Source organism: Sceloporus occidentalis, unplaced genomic scaffold, assembly GCF_023333645.1.
Source record: "Sceloporus occidentalis isolate IW3139 unplaced genomic scaffold, rSceOcc1.0.p SCAF_2, whole genome shotgun sequence".
In the NCBI taxonomy this organism is placed as follows: Eukaryota; Metazoa; Chordata; class Lepidosauria; order Squamata; family Phrynosomatidae; genus Sceloporus; species Sceloporus occidentalis.
The window spans coordinates 259,292,906-259,320,870 of NW_028316982.1; the positions used below are offsets into that span (position 1 = coordinate 259,292,906).

At 40.0% G+C, this 27,965-nt stretch overlaps 1 protein-coding gene across 8 annotated transcripts in view; it reads right to left on the reverse strand.

Moving 5' to 3' along the window:
• The window catches only part of FAT3 (FAT atypical cadherin 3), a 631,203-nt gene that overhangs the window by 293,824 nt on the left and 309,414 nt on the right, over positions 1-27,965 (reverse strand). For all 8 annotated transcript variants that reach the window (XM_089512860.1, XM_089512858.1, XM_089512859.1 and 5 more), the window contains exon 3: positions 18,532-18,846. In XM_089512860.1, coding sequence (XP_089368986.1) covers positions 18,532-18,846 — 315 coding nt within the window. The remainder of the gene's footprint in view (positions 1-18,531; positions 18,847-27,965) is intronic.

Consider the following 27,965-nt stretch of genomic DNA (forward strand, 5'->3'; position numbering starts at 1 on the left):
TAGGTTAACATTGTGTTATATATATTTTTGTTGTTACGTGCCTTCAAGTCATTTCTGACTTATGGTGACCCTAAGGTGAACCTATCACAGAGTTTTCTTGGCACGATTTTTGTTTTTGCCCTTGTTTGCCTCTGAAGCTAAGAGAAAGTGACATGCTCATATTTAAGTGATCATAAATTAATTGACTAATATAGACATAATCTCAGTTTAAAAAGCCTCTGACAAACAAGCTCCTTTTTACAAAATCTTTTTATTATGCCCACCTAGCCCCACCTTTCCTTCTCATCCTCTGTCTAGCTGCAAGGTGTGTGTTTTTAAAAGACACATTGACATTGGATCATAAAGGAAGATGAAGAAATTCATACTTCATTGTCAGGCTGCAGCAGCATGTCTTCAGCAAATGATGCAATAAAGTTTGAGCTGGCAAAGGATGAGGGTCTGCTTTATGAGCAAAATACCCATGATCTATTTTGTGCAGAGTAAATCCTGGAATGAAGATTCACATGAGTTTGTGATTCTCTTTGTCAGGGTTTGACAAAGCTTTTGGGAAACATTTTCAACTATTTTCTAAACACTGTTGAATATTTTATGATTGTATGAAATATTTTTCCATTCCTAGTCTCAACTACACTATACCCACTAAATCAAGGGGATTTACCTGTGTGAACTCACCTCTGAACAACTGACTCAATGGGCCTACTCTAGAGAACTGACCAACAGATTTTGGGATCCCATTAAGAAACATGAGACTTACTTCTGAACAGAATATAGCAATAGCAATAACAAGTACATTTCTATAGCACTTATCAGTGCACTTAAGCACTCCCTAAGCAGTTTACGGTGGTAAGCTAATTGCCCCCAACAAGCTGGGTACTCATTTTAGCAACATTGGAAGGATGCCAGGCTGAGTCGACCCTGAGCCCTGGCTGGTATTGAACTCACAACACTGTGGTTTGTGAGTGAGTAGCTGCATTACAGGCAATTAACCCCTGGCCACCAGAAGAATGAGAGGAGACATAGGGTGCATCTACACTGTAGAAATAGTGCAGTTTGGCACCATTTTAACTGCCATGGCTCCATCCTACAGAATCCTGGGATTTATAGTTTTGTGAGGCACCAGTGCAGAGAAGGATAAAGACCTTAAGTTATGGTCCTCCATAACTTAAATAATTCACAAACTGCAGTATTTCTACAGTGTAGATGCATTCAAAGTCCCGTGTCCTATACAATGGTCAAAAACTTTTTTAAAAGCCCAAGAGGTTTTGGCCCCAGCACCAATTGGCCTTCTTCAGGGGCTATTCAATCCTCAGAAATTTCTGGAGTTGCAGTCTGTACCCTCTATACAAATGGACATTTGATTATTGGAAGAAAGGTTAAACCCTCTTGTCTCCTCTCTTTCTTCCACTACGAATAAGTGGTTTCTAGTTTTTTGTTTTGTACTTACTTCTGAGTAAACACACACAGCAGTGCATGGATAAAAGAATAGTCAAGAAACCCTGAAAAGACAGCTGAGAATTTCAGGAAGCCTTGATGTCCTTGCTCCCCTTCTCCAACATCATAAGCCTACGTTGGATCATTGGTTTCCGTGTCATCCAGCATTATTTTTCAGACTCATCAAATGCTAGTAGTAGATTCCACAAAAATGTTGGACGTTGGTGCATAAAGCATGAAAGAAATGATCCAGAGAAAGGTAGGATGGTAAGGGGCAAGGGAATAAGCCTTTTAAAATAAAGACACGTTCTATGCTAAAAAAATGAGAGCAACAGTTCCTTACTTCAAAATAAAGTAAGTCCAGACAAGAGGTTATTAGAGAAAAAATGATCAAAATGTGAGGTAACAGAAATGAGGATGTTTTTATATTTTCATTTTCTATATACAGTATGCAATTTCAAAGCATTGAATTATAGATAGTTAAGATCCATATCTGCAGTCTAGCCCTGTGTTTTATTCTATTACCTATGAGTAGTCATTTTGAAAAGTTTGTCCCACGGAGACCAGGAACTGGCAGAGGGAGGGAGAGAAGTGTAGAAGTGAAAAAGAAAACCCAAATAACTAGCTGGAGACTCCCAACTAAATATCTAAATGAATTTAAATCAATACACTGTCGAAATACATATTTATGCTCTGATAAATGTAATGGAGAAAAGTGTAGACACAAAAGCCTACTGGATAAGATGTTAATTTCATCTGATCCAAGATCCAACATTGCACAGTGGCAATCCACGGAGAAGACCCAACAGAGATCTTGTAGAGCCTTGATACTTTAGTATTAACTCACATTTTTCAGGCATGGTATAGGCATAGTAGCTGCAGTACACTACAGTAATATGAAAAGAAATGTAGACCATTGCCAAAAGGGCAGCAGAAGTAAGGAAAAGGCCACCTTAACCTGGTTACCATCACTTGCAGACATAATAAACTATCACCTCAACAATTGCTATTAGCCATAGTGGCTGGGGATGGTGGAATTTGTAGCCTAAAATATCCAGAAATTGCCTGGTAGAGACTCTGGGACCTGAGATGAAATAATTTCAATAACTTCCTCTTTTTCATTCCTCTAGCTGTACACCAAGTCCTGCCAACACACAAACTCACACAATCATAGCACTGAAAGAGGCCTCCAAAATGCAGGAACTCCAGCTAAAACATCATCAGTAGACAGCTGTCCACACTCTTTTGGAAGAAATCCAGAGAAAAAGAGCCCACCATTTCTATAAGTAATTAGTTCCAGTGCTGAACCAGTCTGACCATCAGGAAGTTCCATTTACTGAATCTGATACCGATCTCAACTAACCAAATTGTGTTCCATCAGCTTTACTTTTACTGTGTAGCTTTAAAACACTTCACACGCTATTTCCATCTGCGTTTTGCTTAATGTGAATATTATATGTCAAGAGTGCGCTGAGTGACAGACATTTAGAAGAATTTGTATTCATTTGTTTCGCCGGTTCCCATCAAGTTGATTTTTTAAAAAAGAAACGGATAAAGGAAGTAGAATATTTAAACAAGTTTTTTTAATTAAAAAAAAAACATCAAGGGTTATTTCTAATTACATGCACAATTGCTAATCCATCTGTTTACCCCATGCTGTAAATTTCTATGGTTATACATGCTTGAATAACAATTAAAAATTAAAATATCATAAGAAGCCAAATGAATGTCTCAGGAATGTCTTAGACATCCTAGCAAATATGATATAAAAATATAGGGTCCCCTTCTTCTGTGAAAACAAAATTAACTCACTTATATATACTCTGTTGTACATGTCTGTTATAGCTATTTGATAATCTGATTGCCCTAAATCTGCTTCTAAGTAGAGTAGACTGAATGAATCAATGTGTACAGTAATCAACCTATACATGAGTTACATTGATTACATGGCTTGCTCTCATTGAAAATAACAAGAACATTCAGATAGCGAGTGCCTAACAACATATATGAACATATTCTCCATTTGTCCCGATCTGGAAATTGGCGATCTCATTAATTCCATCATCTCACTTTTTCAGCTCCTTTTAAAATGTCTCAGGCCTGTTACAGACTGCCAAAATAAAGCTGCTTCGGGTCTCTTTGGAGGTATGCTGTTTAAATGATGCATGCATCCGAAGAATCCGGAAGCTGCACCAAAGCTGCACTCCAGTGCTTAGGAATGGAGTGTGGCTTTGGCGCGACCTCCGGACTCTTAGGACCCATGCGTCATTTAAACAGCATATCTCCAAAGAGACCTGAAGCAGCTTTATTTTGGCAATCTGTAACAGGCCTCAGCTTCTTTTTCCTCCTCACCTTTTCACCTTTGTCTTCAGCTTATTTCAATTGCCAAACACTGAGTTCAAAATGCAAAAGTACAGTAAGACACACACACACCTTATCTAAGGGACTGCTACCCCGGTTTCAGTTACCCATGGTAGCTGCTACCAGAAGTGTTTGTGGGCCTCCTCCAGTGCAATTCTATGATGTGCTTGGGAAGGTGATCAGAAGTTGTTGTGAAAGCATCTTTTGAGAAAGCAGAAAGGAAAGAGCAGAAAGGGAAGAGAGACAAATTTGGAGTAGATTAGTTCACTTGTCCTCGGCAGGCAGGTGAGCTGGGGGGAGTGGGGGAGGATGGGATGACTCTCCCAGCCAGGGAAGCAAAAATATATGGTTTGCTACTGCCCATGGAATGTATCCCTCTAGAATTTATAAGGGGGGTCTTACTTTAGCGTGGACTCAATTAACTCAGTAGGAGAAGAGAGGAGAAGAGAGGAGAGGAGCCTTGCCATTCCCACTGAGCTCGGACAAAAGCAAACTGTTACTGACACTTCTAGCTTGTTCAATCATAACTTTTGCAATTGTCACCATATTCTGATGTTGCTTAGTCACACATGCCTTGGTTTTCATCTGTGAAATGTCGGAGGGTATGTATAAATACACACTGCATCTAAGCAGTATCAGTCAAAGCTTGAAAAAGTCACTTTTTGTAGTTACTGTGGCTAGCGTTTTATAGGAGTTGTGTTCCAAAAGTTACCATCTACATTGCTGCTGACATGGTTAGTACATAGACCAACAAATGAAACCCCTGAAAAATGGACCTATGAAAACTGAATTCCTTTGCTGTATTTGGAATTGTGTGTGGTGTCAGTGACCCTAAATAAATACAGTATTTCAAGCAATGTGCCTATGCATGTAAGGGGCCACATCATGTCCCTGACTTAAAACTATATCCAAAATCCTGTTGATACATGTGTAATCGCCCATACACGCGTCACTATATTTTTGGAGGACCACTATGCAATTAATTTATTATGTTCAAGGTTGCATAAATGGAGCTCCAGAAGAGTAACTATTACACAAGCACCCTAAATCCTACTGTCAGATCCAATGAGCCAATGGAATTTACCTACATGGTGATTCAACAATTGATTTTGTGAACCTACTCTAGGGGGGTCTAACCAACAGGATTCTGGCCATGCAGTTATACGTTTTTGGATAGTGTGAAACTATTTGTGAATGCTTTTCTGGTACCACTTTCTTCACCAGGACTGCATAAACAACCACTGCACATCCTCCCCTTTCACAATGGGACAATAAGCAGGCACATTATCAGATATACACTGTTGGTATTCAACAGAAAAGTTATGTGGTGCAATTACATGAATGCAGATCTACATTATGCAAACACAATATAGATGTGTCTATATCTCTAAACACAGAATAGAAGCTGAACTAGTGTCCAGTAATATATGAGGAACAGAGGACTGATTCATGGAATCCAACTGGTTTTAGAAACCCTGTGTCAAAGCAACCTGTGGAAGCAGGAGGGTGGGAATCAACCCAACAGTTGTATTGTGTTTCAGACATGCTTGGAGGAATTTCTCATCCATTTTTTAAAAAAAAAAACATACACATTGTTCTCCCCACCCTCTGAAATGCACACTGAACCTCATAAGAGTACAATTGTCCAAGTCAAGATGCATTTCATTCTGGCACCAGTTTGTGGAAAAGTTACATGAGTTTTTCTGTACAAAAACTTTTCTCATCTCTAACGCCTACTCTTGATTTCTCCTGGATTGTCAGAAATTGGCGAACACAGAGAAGATGGTTTATGGATGAAGGAAATAGAGAGTAAATTAAGCCAGGCCTCTGCCTGCTGGCTGAGCCAGAGCAAACAAGCAAATTAAGAGCCAAGGCGTGGAGAAGCAAGATAGAGAGGGAGAAGGGCAGGGGAGAATGAAAACCCATACATGTGACAGATACGGAGCATCAACGTTCTATATAATTATCACTGAAGCGCATACTACACATGCAGCATTTCAGTAATGAGGTCTTTGTAGGGGGGTTCAGTTTTGCAAAGATAAATTGTGCAGCAAGGTGACTAGAGACATAAGCTGAACCCCTTTGAGTTGCCAAGGAAAACGGCATTATCTCAGCATGGCAGCCAGTGCAGGACGCTTTCCTTCAAACATGCACACCCCTTCTCTATCATTTTCAGACTCAGAGCCTGGAGCAAGGGGGAAAACATGCTTCACCTCTGGCAGCCTGAACAGAGGACTTCTAAATCCACATCAAGGAGACCCTGAGAGGGAGTTGGAAAAAGTGGGATTTTGTATGTGTATACAAGTTGAGCAGAAGACTCCAGTCAAGAACATTTCAAAATAGGTAACCTTACATAAAGAAGTGCTGGAGAAGTTATTGCAAAAGGGGCAAGATGAAATTGCAGTACCTTAGAAACTAGGCTTCAGAGCTAATCATGCTTGACATACCACCAACAGGATTCTTAAGGTTTTCATCTTGAAAATCTGTACCAATTTCTAATGTTTACCAGCGAGATGAGAGATTATTTTAGTGTTGGTACCTGTCTTTAGAGAAGTGCCAGGACAATGAGCAGCAAATTATCTCAAGACATGAAACCTCCTTGATGTAACTGGGACAAGACCATGAGTATACGGACAATTGACATGTAAAATTTTCACAAAACATCTCCACACTCTGGATGTTGGAAGAAGGAAAAAGATATCTGATCCCCCCTCCATCCCCTCTCTAGAATGTGGACAATGTGATCAGGAAGATAAACTGCATGGTCCTTTGAAATATTTGAAATGGGTCCTACAATAGGCATAAACCAAAATCAGATTGGCCTGGAAAACAGACCAAATTAATCTCGTTCATTGTTTCTATTCTAATGATGGCATGGGATAGCAATTTTTAGCCGTTAGAGAGCTAGGAAATGCCTATACACAAAATACATGGCATGCAAATCCACTTCTTAACAATAACTTAGCTTTGCCAATAGTCAGAAGCCGAGCCATTAATTTTGTTTCAATATTTAGTGCCCAGCTTTCCAGCATGCTATATTCACATTCAACCTTTGGTTTTCCAAATTATGGACCATTCCACAGCCATCCAGAATCTCAGTGTTCTAGTTTGGTTACTCCCTGTAGTTTTAGCCCTTAAAATGTTTTTTTTAAAACACGACAGTAAACTTTTGCTTTCCCCTGAGCCTGATCATACCTCCATCTCAGTGATAAAGTGGTAAATGATGAAGTTCAGAAGCTTATCATGAATGTCCCCATAACCACATACCTAAGGAGAACCTAAAGTCACAACTTTCCCAAGATATCTATTGTATATTAAATCAAAGAGATTACCAACTTAGTTGAAACCTCCATCACAGAATACAGATATGCAAAATAAACCAACCACCTATAATATATCACAGTTACAATTATGGGGCATGACTGCAACTTCATGTATTGTTTACTTTGAAAAACTGCTCAACTCAGCACTGCTCAACTCAGTGCTACTTTCTTCTGACTGCATATGTCCCCTTTGCTAAAGACAATGACCAAGATCCAATATAGAGTCCACACAGAAGTATTCACCTCTCTCCCCTTTGACTTTTCCATTTGTTGATGTGTTGCAACCTGAAACTGAAATGCATTTGGTTGGCATTGTTACCACTTGACATAGATAAAATAATTTTAAATGAGGCATACAAGTTACATAAACGAAAACCAGGTGGTTAATATAACAAAATATGGAAAAGTCAAAGGGGTTGGGAGGGTGAAGGTACTGCAATATTAGAGCAACAACATTCTGACTGGGTATTTCTGGAAACTCCTGGTAGACTCATGGGAGCGGGGTCAGCTATGGCCAGCTGGCTACCATGCACTTACACAAAGAGGAATTAGATGCTTCTTTGCATTATGTTAAAAAGTTGAACCACTCATAGGACTGGGAATAGTGCAGGCACAATGCCCCACTGGAGCCCAACCATTAAGCTCTTCCACACACCTCCCTATTTCTCCTCCACTGTAGCACAGCTCCCTCCTGTGGATGGATGGTGCCATTCTGACTACAAAATGCTCCAGGCAGGAGCAATCACTACCAAAGGCCAATGCAATTCTAAGCTGCATCAACAAATGTGTAGTGCCTAGATCAAGGAAAGTAATAGTGCCACTCTATTCTGCCATAGTCAGGCCTCACCTAAAATACTCTGTCCAGTTCTGGGCACCACAATTCAAAAAGGATATTGAGAAGCTGAAGTGTGTCCAGAGGAGGGTGACCAAAATGGTGAAGGGTCTGGAAACCATGCCCCATGAGGAGAGACTTCGGGAGCTAGGTATGTTTAGCCTGGAGAAAAGATGGTTAAGAGGTGATAGCCCTGCTTAAATATTTGAAGAGGTGTCACACTGAGGATGGAACAAGCTTGTTTTCTTCTGCCTCAGAGAATAGGGCTTGGGACAATCGATGGAAGAAAAAGACATGCCACCTAAAAATTAGGAAGAACTTCCTGACAGTAAGAAAGTGGAACATATTCCCCTGGAGAGTGGTGGAGTTTCCCCCTCTGGAGGCTTTTAAACAGAGGCTGGATAGCCATCTGTTGGGGGTGCTTTGATAATGAGTTCCTGCATGACAAGAGGTTGGACTGGATGGCCCTTGTCATCTCTTCCAACTCTATAATTCTATGATTGTATTCTATGACTTAAAATGCAAACAACCCTGGAAGGAAGTGTTACCATTGCAACAGATAGCATAAAGCAGGAGTCTAAATAAAAGGGAAAAGGATATACTGTCTTTGCCTATTTTCCTCCTTCACTCCCAAAAATCCAGTTAATGTCATAGAATCATAGAACTGGAAGAAATCATAAGGGCCATCCAGTCCAATTTCCTCAGGCCTTGGTGAAAGAAGAATTATGCTTGAAATAAGATCACTGTCTTAAGCATTAGTTCTAATTCTTTGTGCACTGAGACGGAGAAGAGGACAAATGATAACAATCATGATGATGCTGGCAGTGATGTTGCTGTTTTAGGAAGTTGTAGTTGAAAATAAGTTTCCCTCTATCAACCACGCAGATCATTTTTATACAGTGAAATGAAAAGAATGAAGTTCAAAGACAGTTGTGCAATAGTAGAGTAAATTGTTTTGCAGGTCAAAAATTCCAGGTTCAAATCCAAGCATCTCCAGCTGAGATCCTTCACCTGAAGCCCTGCGAGACAGCAACAATATCAGGCTGTGACCCACTTCCGATGTCACTGTAATAAATATAGCAGATGTTGCTTGTCTTTCTATTCTATTTACTGTGAAATCCCAACTCAAAGATGCACCATGATTTCAGGCCTAGGATTAGGCAGAAATCCCTGCTCTTGGCAGACAGGTTGTGGCAAGGAAGAGCCACATTATGCCAGATCCAAACCTAGACCGCACCATGGACACAGCCAAAAACAATGCTGACACAAAGTCAGGCCAGGGTAGTGACTCTGTACAATAATAATTTAAAAACCCTGTTTCTTAAATTATTAACTCTTAAAACTAAATGAGGTAATAGGGAATGAATGAGTTTCATTTCAGTTTGATTTTTTTCACAGAATTAACAATATTCAAATATTCAATATTTCTTCACATTCAGCACTTTGAGATGAAAGAAAGGGGAATATGAGATAAACTGAAAATCATATCTATCCAGCTAGACTCAGAACAAGAGGTCCTCACTACTCAAAAATCTGGTTATAATCCATGTGTATTCAACCACATTACTGTACCTCCTGGATCTGACTAGTGGAAAAAAGTGGAATTTTATTTTAGTTTTGGAAAAATCTCGAGAAAGGGAAACTGGATTCCCCCCCCTCCTCCTCCTCCTCCTCCTCCTCTTCTTCTTCTTCTTCTTCAAGAAGCCATTGCAAGCTTAAATAAATACAATGGTCTAAACATTTCTATAATAACTGCAATATAGTGCTCAGATTGGGAAATTTCGATTGAGTGACATCTGACATTTAGGGCCAATTTATGTTCTTTTCAAGTTAGTGAAGAAACTACACGCAACATGTCTGTGTGTTTGCTTGTGTGTATGGGGGGGGGGGGGGAGGATTTGAAGAATAACAAACTAGACCTGTGGGTGCTGCTACTAATTCCACAATCATGCCAGGTTAACCAGATCTTAACAAACTGGGCGTCTGGAGTATAAAAGAGATTGACGTATTTTTATTTTATGGTAACATTTTCAGTTTAGTTGAAACCAGTGTGATCCTGCCTCCATCTTTGTAGCAAGAACTGATATTCAACAAAACCTGTACGTCTTTAAAGCACTCTTTACTGAAATCATCTTCTCAATCCTATATTTATATTTAAATGGTTAGATGTACAAAACTTCCCAAATGCTGCTAGATGATGTAACATTTCTTTCTACAATTCTACAATGGTTGAATAATTTAAAATTGGAAGTGACATTACTCCTAGCATCTGTTCTGCTCAATTTTGATTTTGGGGGCGGGGGGAGTCTTCAAGGTTTGGGGGACTTGAGAGGATTGGGAGACAAAACTGCTCTGTTTGGTAGTTGTTTCGGGTGGGAGGGTACACCAAAAAAAGTCATTTTTTCCACAAAAATAGGAGCCCTGAGGGCCTTCAGGGGCTGCATTTTGGGTCCCCAAGACCACATGTGGTCAATTAATTGAACTATTCCTGTCCTTGAGCTGAAGCCTCCCTGTCCCAGCCATCCCAATCAACATACCCAATACTCTACCCCAGCTAGCCTTCAGCTAGGTTATTCCCCTGGCAATATCAATGAAAAACGTGATGGGAAAGTGGGTGTGGAACGCCAAGCCTTTGTGGACTCCAAAGAGGACTGCTCCAACAGTGCTGGCTGGAGGCTTCAGGCTTTCATGTCAACACATTGTGAATCCATTTCAAGTTTTGGGCAACATTTTAAAGGTATTATTCAAGGTGCTGAATCTTTTTTGGAGACTGAATTCATTACCTTGGTGCATTCCCTCAAAATGCAAGTTACAAACTAGAGTGGATTCACTACTTGACAAAAAGGGAACCACGTGTTGCTAGGGACGTTAGCATTCAACTAATTCATTTTTGCAAATGAGGACAACTATTTTCTACTTTCATAGAATCATAGAGTTGGAAGAGACCACAAGGGCCATCCAGTCCAACCCCCTGCCATGCAGGAAATCTCAGTCAAAGTATCCCTAACAGATGGCCATCCAGCCTCTGTTTAAAAACCACCAAAGAAGGAGACTCTACTACACTCCTAGGGAGTGTGTTCCACTGTCGAATAGCTCTCTGGCAGGAAGTTACTCCTAATAATGAGGTGGAATCTCTTTCCCTGTAGCTTGCATCCATTGTTCCATGTCCTGTTCTCTGGATTAGCAGAAAACAAGCTTGTCCCGTCCTCAGTACGACACCCTTTCAAATACTTAAACATGGCTATCATTATCACCTCTTAATCGTCTCTTCTCCAGGCTAAACATACCCAGCTCCCTAAGTCTCTCCTTACAGGGCATGGTTTCCAGTCCCTTCACCATTTTGGTGGCCCCCCTTTGGACACACTCCAATTAGTCAACATCCTTTTTGAATTGTGATACCCAGAACTGGACACAGTATTCCAGGTGGAGCCTGACCAAAGCAGAATAGAGTGGCACTATTACTTACCTTGATCTAGACACTATACGTCTATTGACGCAGGCCAGAATTGTACAGTGAGCCCACATTATACGCAGGCACACTATACGCGGCTTTGAGCATATGCTCAAAGCTGTGCGGGAGTGAGCAGGGTGCAAGGGGCAGTGCGTCCCATCTGCATAAATGGGGTGTGCCTCCATGGCATGCGCCCCGTGCGCCACCACCGCACTGCCGCCATCGGGCACAAGCCCCATTCATCTGTGTTTTTTCTGTTACGCGGGAGGACTGGAACGGATACCCTGCGTAAGAGAAGGGTGGACTGTATTGGCTTTTTTAGCTGCTGCAACACAATGTTGACTCTTGTTTAACTTGTGGTCTACTAGGACTCCTAGATCCCATTCACCCCTAGTCTCCTTAAGCCAGGTGTCCCTCATCCTGTATCTATGCATTTCATCTTTTTTTGCCCTAAATGCAGTACCTTACATTTCTCCATGTTGAAATTAATTTTGTTAGCTTTCGCCCAGCTTTCTAATCTTTTAAGGCCAGTTTTAATTTTCATTCTGTCCTCTGTAGTATTAGCTATTCCTCCTAATTTGGTGTCATCTGCAAATTTGATAAGCATGTCCCCTATTCTTTCATCCAAGTCATTGATAAAGATGTTGAATGTTGACACTCAATGCAGTATCTCTCTCGCTCTCTCGCTCTCTCTCTCTCACACACACACACACACAGAAACACGGAGTCCAGGACCACTGCAATAGACAAAATTTATGCATCCACATGTGAGACCTTGCTATCTATCTATCTATCTATCTATCTATCTATCTATCTATCTATCCTGTTTCAATTTGTTCTCTATTTCTATCACTTTTGTTTTATTTTTATCTATTTAGTTATTACAAAGCATTTCTAGTTTGCTTTAAAACAAAAAGAAGGAAAATGGAAAAGGAAAGGAAAACAGTGGAAGTAATATCCATGTGATCATCAACAACAAAAATCCAATTTAATTCATGAGTTCTGGGTTGACCTGTCCTCTAAAGGCAGAAGGAGAGGTGGCATTAGTCAGAACTCATCTTCACCTCCATCTTATCTTTACCGAGTTTCAGTTTATGAGATTTCATCCCACTCATTACTGACTCCAGACTGCTGGTAATTTGCCTATGATAAGTGCTATCTTTAAAATCCATTGAGGTATCTCTATCATATGGGAATACAATGGAGTTGATTTTTGTAGTGTTCCTGCTGCACCAGTTGTAGCCTTGCATTTTTTTAAAAAAGGCTGTAATGCTTTGAATTAAAATTCATTGCTTCTCTCACAGCAGCAAAAAAAAAAAAAAAAAAAAAAAGTACTAAATCAAGGCTATAAATTATCACTATGCTTTGCTGTGAAATTAACACCCATATATGGGAAATAAAACAGAAAATTTATAGCCTCAATCAATCTGCTTTAATGTATATAACTCCATCATCTGTTTTATTTACCTTCTTTCACCATTCCCTGTCCCTAAACTAAACAATTTCTAGCAAATGCTTTGGCTGAAAGGTAATGGTCTCTTATGGATCTCATTTCGACAGTTTTTAGAACACTGGTGTACTAGAGGAACTATTACAGAATTCAAAGTCTTTTGAGTAATGCATTCTGCTTGAAGGTGGGTCATTTTGTCCTCAACGTGGCTATTAGAAGAAAGCTACATACAGAGAAGCTAAACATTTGTGATACAGGACTTGGGACTAGAATAAAGGCTGATGCACGGACACAACTGAGCAATAGCAATAGCATTTACATTTCTATACTGCTTAATAGTGAATTCAGCACTCTCTAAATGGTTTATAATCTGTAAACCAATTGCTCCCAACAAGGTGGGTATTCATTTTACTGACCTATGAAAGGGTGGAAGGCTGAGTCCACCTTAGAGCCCTGGGATTGAACTCACAATGTTGTGGCTGCAATGCTAGCATTTTTAATCACTGCACCACCAGGGCTCTTCCAGCTTCTCTTGTCTAGCAATGGAGGATCCTTGAGGAACTCAGTTAAACAACAATAACAGTGTGATCCAATAATAATAATAATAATAATAATAATAATAATAATATAAAACCAGGCATGTGAAACGACTTTTTATTAGGACCTCCACAGTGTTACAAATGCAATGTATAGACAACACAAACTCAAAAGTTCACCCCATTTATGTAAGGCTATTGCAAATCTTTAATGGTCCTAATTGGCATCCGACTTCTAATATCCATCCATCCATCCATCCATCCATCCATCCATCTTGCCTATCTCCTACAACTGAGGCTCACTGATGACTCACCCCCATCTCCCCCATTAAGACAATTGTGCAAAAACCTGTTAAAACCTAAATGCACCTCTCCTCCAGTAGGCTGTTCTATAATCTAGGGGCCACAGAAGTAAATGCTTTATGGGAAGTTGTTATTAACCTGGTCTTTGGATATTCTAATAATTTCTTCCCAGATGTTCTGAGAGTGCAGGGCAGATTATGTAGGGAGAGGCGTTCCCTCAAGTAACTCGGGCCCAAGCCATGTAGGGCTTTAAAGGTAATAACCAACACTTTCTACTACGCCCAGAAGCTAATCGGCAGCCAGTGAAGAGATTTCAGCACAGGTGTTATATGGTCTGATCTAGATGTTCCAGTGACCACTCTGGCTTCCACATTTTGAACCAACTGAAGCTTCCAAACTTGGTACAGAGGTAGCCCCAAGTAGAGCGCATTACAGAAATCTAGACAAGAGATTACCGGTGCATGTACCACTGTTTCAAGGTCCTTTTTGTTCAGGTAGGGACGTAGTTGGTGTATCAACCAAAGCTGGTACTAAGCACTCCTGGCCATCACATCCACTTGAGATGATAACTGTAGAAATGGATCCAGGAGTACTCCCAAACTGCAAACTTCATCCTTTAGGTGAAGTGTTACCCCGTCCAGGACTGGTTGACAAATCTCCATCCCTGGATTTGGAGAACCTATCACGAGTACCTCTGTTTTCTCTGGATTCAGCTTGAGTTTGTTTCCCCTCATCCAGCCCATTACCAACCCAAAGCAGACATCCAGAGGAGAGATGCCATCTTTAGGCACTGCAACAGTCAGAGCCATAGAGAAATAGATTTGGGTGTCATCAGCGTACTGATAACACCGTGCCCCATGTCTCTGGGTGATCTCTCCCAGAGGCTTCATGTTAAACAGCATGGGGGACAGAATGGCACCCTAAGGGACACCAGATGGCAGCTCTCTCTTAGAGGAGCAGCTGTCTCCCAGCATCACCATCTGGAATCTTCCCGAGAGGTAGGAATGGAGCCAATGAAGCGCAGTGCCCCCATACCTAACTCCCTCAGGTGTTCCAGAAGGATACCATGGTCGATGGTATCAAAGGCTGCTGAGAGGTCCAAGAGCACCAACAGGGTCACACTTCCCCTGTCGATACCCAGATAGAGATCATCGACTAAGGCAACCATGGCAGTCTCAACTCTGTATCCTGCCCTGAAGTCAGTTTGAAATGGGTCCAGATAATCAGCTTTATCCAAGACAGCTTGGAGTTAGAAGGCAACTGCCCTCTCGATCACCTTGCCCAAGAATGGTAAAAGGGAGAGCTGTCAACAATTATTTCTCACCAGGGGATCTAGGAAGGGTTTTTTCAAAAGCGGTCTAACTATCGCTTGTTCTAGTTTTGATGGAAACATTCCCTCCCTAAAGGATGCATTAATTATGAGTTGTAATAATACTTTTGCTGCATCCCCACCCTGGGTGGTCAGCCACGATGGGCAAGGATCGAGAGGGCACGTTGTCCTCTTTACACTTCCAAGAAGCTTGTCCACTTCATCGGTATTTACAACTCAAAATGATCCAGTTTAATACAGTCCACAGATAAATGATAGTTTAAATACATTGTAAGGCTTTTTATATACACTAGCAAGTGAAAAAAGGCTGTGTTGCACTTTAAGGTGATATTTGCTTTATGGCAGTGGTCTGGAACTTAACTTGTCATATTAGCAAGGCATGCTTGTAAAGCCATATGTGACAGATTAACAGCTTGGTTTCTAAAAAATAATGCTCTTCTGAAATCCTATAGGAAATCCTGCAACTTCTTTAATCCTGCATCTTCTTTAATCAACATTCTGCATCCATGGATTCAACCATCCATGGCTTGAAAATGTTATTCCAAAAAGCAAGTCTTGATTTTGCAATTTTACATAAGGGATATCATTTTACTATGCCATTGTACATAATGGGAACTTCAGTACGCCCTGATTTTGGTACCTACAGTGGGTTCTGGAACCAAAACTCAGCAGCTACCAAGGGATTAATGTATATATTAGATAGATAGATACATAAACAGACAGACAGACAGACAGACAGACAGACAGACAGACAGACAGACAGACAGACAGACACACACACACACACACACACACACACACACTACTGGTGTTTTTGTACCACATTCATTCCCAAGCACCTTCCTCCACAAAAACATAATCTATTTCCCTTTCATACTAAGTATATTTGAAGCACATTCTCTCCTATGTTTCCCTATTTATCTATTTTTCTTCAGTGAAACTGCTCACTTTCCTTGCTTTATGAAGAAAGGATATCAGAAAGCATGCATTCCACCTTCAGGGAAAACACCTAACCATGCCAAAACAAAGTAAGTTACTGAATCAAGCAAGGTTATATAAATTAAATTAAGATATTATTTGCACCTAGAGTAAAGGATAAAGTGTAGGTTTTGGGACAAGGTATATAGTTTCTTACTAATTTCATATTTTTAATTGGTTAATTAATGTATAGCCCATGTTTCTCACAGCACTACATTCAAGGTGACTTATTAAAAAGTTAAAATAATGTACAACTAAAAATACTAATTAGTAAAAAATGTGTAGAAAATTATTAGGTGTACCACACCTAATAGATTTTTTCATTCTTTTTATGGCAACAATAAGCAAATACAGTGGGCCCTTGTTATACGCTGGGGTTTGGTTCCAAGGTCCCACGTGGATAACAAAATCCGTGGATGCTCAAGTCCCATTAAATATAATGACCTAGCAAAATGGTGTCCCTTATAAAAAATGGAAAATCAAGGTTTGATATTTGAAATTTATACTTTTATTTTGAACATTTTCAAGCCGTAGATGCTTGAATCCATGTATAAAAAATCCATGTATAAGAAGGGCCAACTGTATCTTTGCACTATTTATGTGTTTTGAGGTCAATCTCCAATTGCTACATTAATTGGCTTAGTATGTCCTACCATGATCTGTCTATGAATTTAGCACAACAGTTCAATTAGAACACAAAGTAACAAATTTAAACATACTTACAACATAATAAAATATAAATGCAATACATCCCCATTAAGAGCTCCTTCTGCTCTAACTTTTTGAGAACCAAAGGCTTGCCTAAAAAGTTTGGAACCAGAGAGTGGCCCAACTAAACCTCCTGTGAGAGTGTGTTCCACAACATCAGAATAGCCACCAAGAAGCCTCTCCAGTTCTTGCATCATGACAAATTATCAGCTTTATTTTTACTTTTAATGGCATTGGCAGAAACAGTTACTGAACTGCATGCAGTGAAAGCTTTAAAGTTCAATTCTTAGATGGAAATACTCTCTACTACAATACACCTAATAAACAGAAATAATCTAACTAGCACTCCCTTTCCAGGAACAATAAGGAAATACCTGGCCAATAAACCCAGAACAATGAAGGTTACATAATCTATAGTTCGCATTGCTAGAAATACCCATCTTGCACATTTTATGTGCTTTGAGGAAATCCCCAATTGCTACATTCATTGGCAACTAATGAAGATCTCCCAGTTTCAGTATATCTTACAAAGATCTGTCTATGAATTTATCAAAACTGAATTATGAAAATCCACACACAATGAAGGGTCTATCTGCACAGGCCAAGTAAGTCTGTCTCCCCCCCCCCCCATCCTCCAAGTCTGGAGTGAAGAGACCAAACAACGTCTGGCCCATTCAGAGCCAGGGAATACACTTGCTAAAATCGGTTTAAATAACTTCCTGTTTGCCCTGAATCTTCCAGGAAGATTCAGAACCCTCCATTCAGATGTCAGACACTTATTTAAAATACATCTTACTGTTCTGACCAGTGCAGCTGCCACTGGCACTCACTGCTCACTCTGAGGGAGAATAGGTACCCAGCCATGTGATTGAGGCTGGGTGCCTTGTTCTGACTTCAGAAGCAAGCAGCTCACTGCTGCTGCCATGCCAGGTGGCAGAGAGGGGTGCCCATGCAAACATTAACAATGGAGATCAGGGCAGCTTTGGTGCTAGGATACACTAGGCTGCCCTTGGAGTATCCTGGTCAACATGGACAGGACCAAAGACGACCTTAACTTTAATTAGTCCATTAGCATCAACTGTATTTCTAACATCAGCTTTCAGTAAACCATGCTTTAAAAAATGAAAGCTGGCATCAGAAATGTGAGTTCCTAGGTCTCTGACAGAAATTTCTATTCTTTTCCATTTTTCTAGAGTAAGAACCAGGTTCATTTTAAACCAGTTCTTGCTGTCTTTGATACCAAAACCTGGTTATGATGAGAACCTCACTAGTTTGAATCATAGTATCCTCAGTGCAGGAGCCCATGTAGAAGCATGACTGAAACTAGCAAAGAACTTGTGCAAAAGAAGAAGAGTGTAAGTGGAGCAGTGTATCAACTCCACTTTTTAGTATGAAGTATAAAGAAGTTACCTAAAATGCTGATTTCTATGTACAAAGTAGGCTAAGAAACTTGGATAGCTCCTTTGAAGGTTGAACTAACACCTGGGAGGGATTTACCATCAAAACAAGGATGTACTAAGGAGCACTCAACAGAATCATCAAGTGTTATCTTCCCAAAGCTGCCCTACCATTCACCAGTAGTGATGTAAATAATATTTGTCAAAAATTGATATACAGACGAAATATCTGTTATTCGAAGATTTTTCACAACACTATTCAGCAGTCAGGTTGTGTGAGGAGCACATATTTAATTCACACCAGATAAACTATTTAAGAAAGGGTTGTGAAAAAATTAGTACATGGGACCAAAAAAATTGCTTATAATGTATACTGATTACATATACATAACACTTGCTAATAACACATAGAATAAAAGGTATTGCTTTACCTGTTTTGGTATTGATGATGAAAAAGTTCTGTGGGTTTCCACTCGTAATCCTGTAAGTCAGCTTTTCATTAGTGCTGGAATCAGGATCTTGCGCCTGTATCTGAATCACTGATACATCCTTAGGGGAGTTTTCCATAACAGAAGGGTAATAAATAGGTTCAGAAGTCAATGGGGCATTGTCATTCACATCTTCAACCTCAACATAGACCTCAATGGTTGTGTAAAGTGGAACAACACCACGATCTGTTCCATATACAGTTAGCCAGTAGGATTCAGTTGTCTCTCGATCTAGGATATCTGCCGTATATATAACTCCTGCAGGAAGAAATGGAGAAAGAAGAGAGATCTGGAGTTACTAAAAACATCAAGATAGAGATTTCAAGCACAAAATTGACTTAGATTAAGTTTTTAAATGGTTGTATGACCTCAAGCACCTGAACCCAGAAACTGGGCTAATACTTTCAAATCAGCATTGGAAAATGTGAGCCTTCTCCATCAGAGTATTTCTTGATTAGAACAAAAATCATGCTGGACCAAATTGAGGTCCTATCTAATCCTAAATCCTGTTCACATAATGATTCAGTTGCCCACAAGAAGTCACCCTTCTTCACATTTCCCCCCACAACTAATACACAAAAGAAACTGAATGCTCAAAGAAACAAGTAATATCAGTTTCTTTCACTACAGCTCAAACAAAAGGAATCTTCTGGTACATGTAAAATTTAATGATTTATTTCTGCATAAACTTTTTTGGATGAGAACAAATATGATGTAGTAGTTTGAGTGTTGGACTATGACTCTGGGAGACCAGGGTTCAGTTCCCTGCTTGGCCAGGGAAACCTACTGGTTGAAGCTGAACAAGCCACACTTTCTCAGCCTCAATGGAAATCATTGCCAAACCCTTGCAAAGAAAACTGTGTTGCAGTGTCGCTGTAAACAAAGGCCCACAACAACAAACTTTTATGGGCTACAAGCCACCCCCCAAAAACTTATGCTGAAATAAATTGATCAGTCTTTTCTCTTTTTATCCTGAAACTAACTGTGTTTCACAGAGTTCTTTGCATTTATGTAGATGCCACATTCATGTATTGAATGAATGTTCATGGGGGGGGGAGGGGGGGGAAGCTGAGACTGACTAAACACTGAAAGAGAGTGTATCTGTTGGCATACAGGTGCTGCACATTGAGGAGCTGTATAAAATGTGAAGGGGACTACAGATATTTTCCCTACTGCTTAGATCAAAAGCAATTTAGGAATCATCCCCACCTGATAATAAAAGTGAAGGTTTTATCACAGATCGACTTTAATGAAAGTCTCACTGAGAATTTAAAATGTTTTATTTTTGCCATGCGTATCAAACATTTCAGGTACCACTTGAAGAGGAAAAAGGATCATGGCGATTACTGAGAGGTACAGATAACGTTAAGCACCCAGTGATAATCCATCCTGAGCCATGCTTCTGGAACAGGCAGATTCACCTATATAATTTCAACATTTCCCCTCTTTCTTGGTCACCCTAATCCATCATTAAAATTCTAGGCTGAAACATTCTGAAAGAGTTCACCTGGGAGCAAATAACAGAGAGTTATTAAGAGAGAAGCTGCAGGGCTGAAAGTTGGATTTAGCTGCCAATACTGGTTAAAGAGTTTAAGTACATCAATTTTTCATTCATGGAAGAAACATTTGGTTCGTGGGCAGTTCTAATAGAGAATTGTTGATTATGCGATCAAGTGATGACTTCTCTGAGATTGCCTAAAGTCCTATGCATGGTTTACATAGCCTAGCTTGTGCTTTGTCCCACGAGAAACTATTGGCAGGCATGATTTGGACATTCATAGCAGCATGGTCACACTTCCTCATTAAAAATCCAACGATTCTAAGTAAATGTTGAATTCTAAAAAGTAAGTTCTCCTTTCTGAGACTACAAAAGGTTCTCCTACAAATTCAAACCCCTTTATCCAAATATAAACCAAAAACACAACACACAATGTCAGCAAAACATTATCCAGCCCATTGACCTGGCTCAATGTCACCTATACAAATTTTGTGCTTATGTGTTCTTTAATCTGGAATAATAGCTGCTTCCTACTTTCAAACTCAGTTTCAATAACAGAAATTATATCTGCCACATTACTCAAATGCATAGAAACAGATGGAAAACACCCACCATTATGCAATGTTTAGATGCTGGAATTGGTGCCTCTGATTAAACACATATTTCCCAATTTGTATCAAGGGTTATGCAACCTCCACTACAGCCCCTTCATACATTATTGTAATGGCACTAGACACATTGGGAACCTGCATAGGCCCTTCCCCTGAATTTACCACAAGGCTAAGCAAGTCAACACTTGGCTGGGAAAGCTCACATGATCAGCCAACATCCAAAGTTATTATAGCTATGTTGAACTATGATATATGGAAATTGTTTATGTACAATTGCAGTCATATATAAAAGACTCTTTAGAATCACTTCAGTGGGAATAAAAATGAACACATTTCCTTACTGGACTAGGGACCGAAGAGAGGTTTTGAGGATATAATCCATGAGGGGTGTGAGATGGAACCCTACAACGTGAAGCTGGTGGTCCAAGATACACACTATACTATACTATATTATACTTTACTATACTATAGGTTGAGTATCTCTCATCTGGAGTTCCAAAATACTCCAAAATCCAAAACTGTCCACATGGGTGGCAGAGACAGTGAAACCTTTGTTTTCCGATGGTTCAGGGTATACAAACTTTGTTTTATGTGTTTAAAATATTATGTATAACATTACCTCCAGGTTCTTTGTAAGTTGTACAATATATGAAACAATAAATGAATGTCATGTTTAGACTTGGGTCCCATCTCTAAACTATCTCCTTATGTATATGCAAATATTCCAAAATCTGAAAAAAATCTAAAATTCAAAATACATTTGGGATAAGGGATACTCAACCAGTATAAAAACATGGCAGTGGCTTGACTTGGCCAAAGGAGCTTAAGAGGTGTAGTAAAACATCTGGCAGATACTAAAAAACCTTCCATTTGGTATAAGATGTTAAAACAGAGTTTAGAATTATGTCAGAACTTCAGGGTTTCACATATAAAGCCACCTTGAATTCCATTTTGGGAGAAAGGTGGGATATAAATCCAATTTTAAAAAATCTCTCTACGTTCTGATTCTACAGATTACCACAGCTATATCTTTAAATAAATAAATGTAACACATTGTTTTTAAATGAAGTTTACCTACCACAAACAACACCAACATAATTAATGTCTTGACTTGGGATTTCTCACCACATCCATCATCCTTGTTCCCAGATTTAATCTTAAACACTGATATGGGATAAGACTGACAAAACACCAAAAGAAGATGCCTAAATATCCTAAAGGCAAGATCTTGTTTGATCTTGGAAGCTAAGCAGGGTCAGGCCTGGTTAGTACTCAGAGGGGAGACAAATACTAGGTAGTGCAGGCTATATTTCAGAGGAAAGAACTGGGAAAACTAGCTCTGAGGATTCCTTGCCTAAGAAAACCCTATGAAATTCATAGGCCCTGTACAGACAGGCCAAAAATAAAACAACTTTGAGTCACTTTGGAGGTATGCTGTTAAATCATGCATGCGTCCTAAGAGTCCAGAAGCGGTGCTAAAGCCATGCTCCAGTCCTAAGTTCTGGAACGTGGCTTTGGAGCAGCTTCTGGACTCTTAAGATTTGTGTGTTATTTAAACAGCATACCTCCAAAGTGACCCGAAGCAGCTTTATTTTGGCCTGTCTGTATGGGCCCATAGTTTTGCCATAAGTCTGCAGGCAACTTGAGAACACATACACACGCTCGTATGGGAAATTAGCATCAACTTGGTCCTAGAGAATATGAGATATAATAGAGCCATATAAAGTCCACACTTTAGTCAACTGCACCCTAAGTGTTTCTGTACTACTGTTATTCATCTTGAACATGAGCTCTGTGTTCCACATGCTCTTCTCTGTAACATATTGTGCACTTTGCAAAGAACGGGAGACATGTGTTGTGAATTTTGATAGAAATGCCTTAGAAATCAGAACACCATCTTGTGCTAAGCAACAGCTCTGATAAACTACACTCTGTGGATATAAATAAATGAAAATAGAAACATGAATGCAAGATAAGCAAGAAGCAGAATTATGAAAGCCGCAACCAAACAGTGGTTCATGAAAAAGAAAAGCAGCAGAGGGAGGATTATGTCTGGTCTTGGAACAAACAAAACACTTCCATATCTGATATTCATTACTACTGACAAGAGGGATATACAGACAGTGTTGGCAGATAAGCATACATTTATCATTAGAAGGAGGACTGAAATGTCTCTTTTAGATGGAGAGAAGTAGCAGAAATTCAGTGAATTTTTCAACATGGATGTAGTGGAGGGGTTTATTTTGCACTGTTTAGCTTAGTAATATTATGCTATGTATCCATACTGTACATTTAAATACCACTTTAACTGTCATGGCTGCATCCTAAAGAATACTGGCATTTGTAGTTTGGTGAGATACTTTAAAAATTCTGCTAAGAAGCTTTCATGGTAAGGGAGACCTTGCTATATAAAATATTTATTTGCTGAAGAAACTACAGGCTGTATGTAAATTTGGGAGGAAGGGGTGCTTGACCAGTAGTATTTTAGAAATTAGAAATAAATCATGCTGGTTTAAGAAACTAAGGCAAACTCCCCTCTTTTCCTCCTCTAATCATGTCTCAAACTGATAATCTAGTAGAGACATCCCTCACTGGTTGCAAAGCATTATTGTGCCTTTGGCCTATATAATCTTTGAAGTGGTAAGTATGCTAAAAACAACAAGGTCCATTTATCTCTGATTAAAATCCTATGCATAATTTCATACAAATTCAAAATACCCTTAAGGCTGTTGGTAGTGTGCCAATGCTGCATTTACAGATGGAAAGGGGTGGGTAACAATGGTCTGCCTTCTGTCTCTTTTTAGTTTCTGGCTTCACATTGGTTTAGTCAGGATTGCAGGATGCTACAAATATGTAGTTCTTACTCTTATGAGGGGAAAAAACAGAACACACACACATGCACAGAAGCTAAATCTAACTGTTTGTCAGGAAGGCAAAGAAATCGACTGGAGTTGACTCACTATCAACTACAGTACAGCCTGCATGTTGCAGTGATTTAAGCAATGGACTATGGCCCTGGAGACCAGGGTTTGGTTCCCCACTCAGCCATGGAAACCCACTTGGTGACCCTGGGCAAGTCACACACTCTCAGTCTCAGAAAACCCCGTGATAGGTTCACCTTAGAGTTTCCATAAGTCAAAAACTACTTGAAGGCACACAATAAGAAGAGGATGACTCACTAAACCAAAGAATTGTAATTCAACACATTACCAATGAGCCAATAGATTAAATAGGCCAACTCTAGTTGGGACAAGGAATTCGATGCAGAAAGAAGGAACTGTGAGACAGAGGCAGAACCAAATAACAAACAAAAGTCAAAGAACAGGCCTTGAGGTAGTCTTGATTTAAAGTCAGAAGGCAGGATCAGCTGAAGAATGCAAGAACACAGCAGTGCTCAAGGACTTCTTTTGCTTAGGGGGGCAGTGGCAATGTTAATTATGCAAACTGAATATTGTTTGGAAATGGTATGAGGAAACTGTCACCAAGACTGTACATTGCAGATGCACGGTGTAAATCCAAAACCAAAGAGTTATGCCGTGGTTGTGCTATGTCACCCTTATTATGAATGCTGTTATTGCGTAGTCGATAACATATCTGAAATATGCTTATTTTATCATCCAGTTGTTTATTAGGGAAATGCAATGGCAATCCAATGGCAAGCAATGGTTCAAACTGTCTCCACTGTTCCAGTGATTTGCATGGAAATGGAAGGCACTGACGATAATTATGCCATGGTCCAGAGTTAGTTGGTTAGTTAGATAGTTAGTTAGTTTATTATCCTGCTTTTCTCTGGAATAGGATTCAAAGCAGTTACAGTATAAATTAAACCAGAGCAGTTAAAACTGTGTGAAGTACACAGGTTTTTAAAAACATTAAATGGTACATAGTTTTTGTGGGTTTTTCGGGCTATGTGGCCATGTTCTAGAAGAGTTCATTCCTGATGTTTCACCAGCATTTGTGGCTGGCATCTCCAGAGAATGCTTGCCTGGAAAAAGTTGGGTGTATATATACTGTGTGAGCCTGGGAATGTATATTTACAGTATATATACACTCAACTTTTTCCAGGCAAGCATTCTCTGAAGATTCCAGCCACAGATGCTGTCAAAACGTTAGGAAAGAACTCTTCTAGAACATGGTCACATAGCCCGAAAAACCCACAAAAAACTCATGGATACCGGCCATGAAAGCCTTTGACTTCACATTAAATGGTACATTCAGTTAGAGCCGTATTTCATTATTAAACAAACCTGCAGGCAAACAAGTAGGGTTTTTTCTTCTTCTTCTCCCTTCGCAAGTCTCCTTCTCTTCAGGTTGTAAAAGCATGGGAGAGTATTGTAAAAGCATCATTTTTGCCAAACAGATTATTTCAGCTTGGCAACTGGGACATTTTTATGACACTTTTACTACGCACTCCCAAGGTTTTACAACCAGAAGTGAAGGAAAGAGAACTAGGTCATGCAGAAGGGGGGGGGGGGGAGGGAAATATGTGTTTTCATTTGTCTGCTAGGTTTGTTTAATAAAGCGATAAGACTTTTAAAACACAAAAATTCAATACTCTTAAATATACAATGTATATTAAAACAGCACATCATTCTACCCCAGATAGCCAAGGCTGAAGATCTAAAGAAGAAGATCTTTGCCTGCCAACTACAGGGAGGGGGCACACTTAGACTCTGAACTTTACCGCACAGGTCCTCCTCGGTCCGGCCTCAGAACGGAATGGAAGGGGCAGGAACGAGTGCGGAAAGAGTGGGGGACATATTTTACCGCACACAAAAGTCCCTATTCCGTTCCGTTCCCCTCTCTTCCGTGCCCATTCCGTTCCAGAGGGGGCAATTTTTGAGAACTGTTCAGAACAGTTCTCAAAAATCGTCCCCTCTGGAACGGAATGGGCACGGAAGAGAAGGGAACAGAACGAGTGAGGAACTTCCTTGTGTGCAGTAAAATCCATCCCCCAGTCGTTCCATTCCCTTCTATTCTGTTCTGAGGCCAGCATTGGACCCCTGTGCGGTAAAGTTCTATCTCAGAAGGGATTTCCAAAGCTTAGGAGCAGCCACCAAGAAGGCTCTCCCCTGTGTCCGCACTAACAGAGCCTCAGAGGGTGGTGGGATGGAGAGAAAGCCTTGCAGGACCTCACTGTGCAACTGTTGAGCAATGGCTGGAAGAATACAACTGCATGAATAAGGGAACTTTCGTGTGTGCATGACACCACCAATTTTTCAAAGGAGGCTCATCAGGCCATAGCCCCAATGGCTATGTGCTCACTGGGAACAACGAGGACAATAAAAGAAGAACAAGAAAATTTGGCTCTCCATTTAAAAATATGGGAGATGACATGCAGTGTATTCTCAAATGAAAAAACTATATTTTATTGCTCTTCTTTTATTTCCTTTGCTATTCTCAATGCAGACTCTTCCTCCATATCATCTGAGAACAACACGCAGACTGCATGACTAACAGTGTCACTGCCCCTGCCTTTTTCCCTGCATGATTTTATAAAACCAACTTTGCCTGTGGAACAAATATTGAGTTTCCAAAGTTTGCACAGATAATCAAGTCCCCTTTCAGTTGCCCTAATAATGGTATTATTTCAATATGAGATCTGGAACTTCTCTTACGGTCAACATGGTTATCTCCACATTTACACTGTTTGCTGCCTCAGCCCACCTGATGGCTGCACATAGACTCAGACATTTCCTGTTTGAGCTCTTACAGATCCTGACAGTGACCCTTTTCATAGGCTGAACTATTACAATGGCCATAGAAAATATACATGCCACCCAGGCCAGCCAGTGGTACCCAGAGGAGAGTCACGTGAGGGTACTCCTCCCGCCCCACTTTTCTGTGTACATAATTATTTCCAGGAAGCTGTGAGTCCCATTTGGCTCATCAAGTATTTCTTGTATGTGTTTAGGAGGGAATCATATGTCTGCTCCAAAAAGGAAATTGCTGTATACAATTAATTTGACACTATTTATAAACAAACAAACAAACAAAAAACCACTGGGGATATGTTAATATTTACACTGGGTATCTATAAGAAAAAAGTGAACACTTAATCGCACAGGTTGCTGCCAACTTAGCCAATTTTTCAGGCGTTGTGCAACAACAATTTAGAGCAGCATTCCATTGCTGAGGTTTTCAATGCTGCATAATTGAGCCAACTGCATTTGCGATGTGAAGCAATGATCCTCATCTGCATTATAATGCTTAGAAGTCTGTTCTGAATGGGGAGCTTCATGCACAACAAAGCCAAAAGGAGCATGCAATGGTCACAACAATGGTGCAGAAAAGCATTTGGGGCTAAAAATATCCAAAACATGAAGTGCTAATGTTCAGGAAGGTAGAAAAATCCACAAGAATAAAACCAAAAGCTGTCACACATCCCTAGCCAGAATAGCTGTGTTATAAATATGCTAGTAGACCCCAAGTCTTCACTAACAAATTCCTGCATCAGCAGTCCAAGAACTAAGCTTTTCTCTCTATCTTATAAACACTAAAACTATTCATCTACTGGTGGGAGAAGAAATGTTTTAGTTCACAGCTCAGCTGTGGAACTTACAGCCACAAGATGTAGTTATGATTCCCAATCCCAACTCATATTGCTTAAAAAGAAAATTGGATAAATTCATGGAACATAAATGTCTTCCAGCAAAATGGCTAGATATGATATCACCTCCAGTACCAGAAACAGTACCAAGTTTGGAAACCACTGCCTTGGAGGGTTCAGCCCTAGTGCAAAAAACCTCTAAGTTTTGCCCCCTAGAGACTGTAGGGGACATTTTCACCATGGTTTTAGCCCCCTCTGTGGCACCATTTTAAACCCAGAAGAGGGTTTCTTTTTTAAAAGAGACCCAAAGTCATTTCAAGTGTACAATCTGCCCAATGTATCAACAAATTTTTTATCCATAGATTCAACCATCCATGGCTTGAAAATGTTCAAACATAACATAAAAGCAATCCTTGATTTTGCCATTTTATATAAAGGACACCATTTCATTATGCCATAGTTTTTAATGGGACGTGAGCATCCATGGATTTTGGTATCCACAGGGGGTCCTGGAACAAAACTCCAGTGGATATCCAGGGCCCATTGCATTTCTAAAATGGCCCAGGGAGCCACACAAAATGATGTGAAAATGACCACACACACCCGAGAGGACATTTTTTGGGGCCCTGGAAACAAAAGCATCCCTGTGGAGCAGCATGCAGCCCAAAGTGTTGGTCAAGCAAATATTTACAAGATTCCTCAGTTTGTACAATTATTT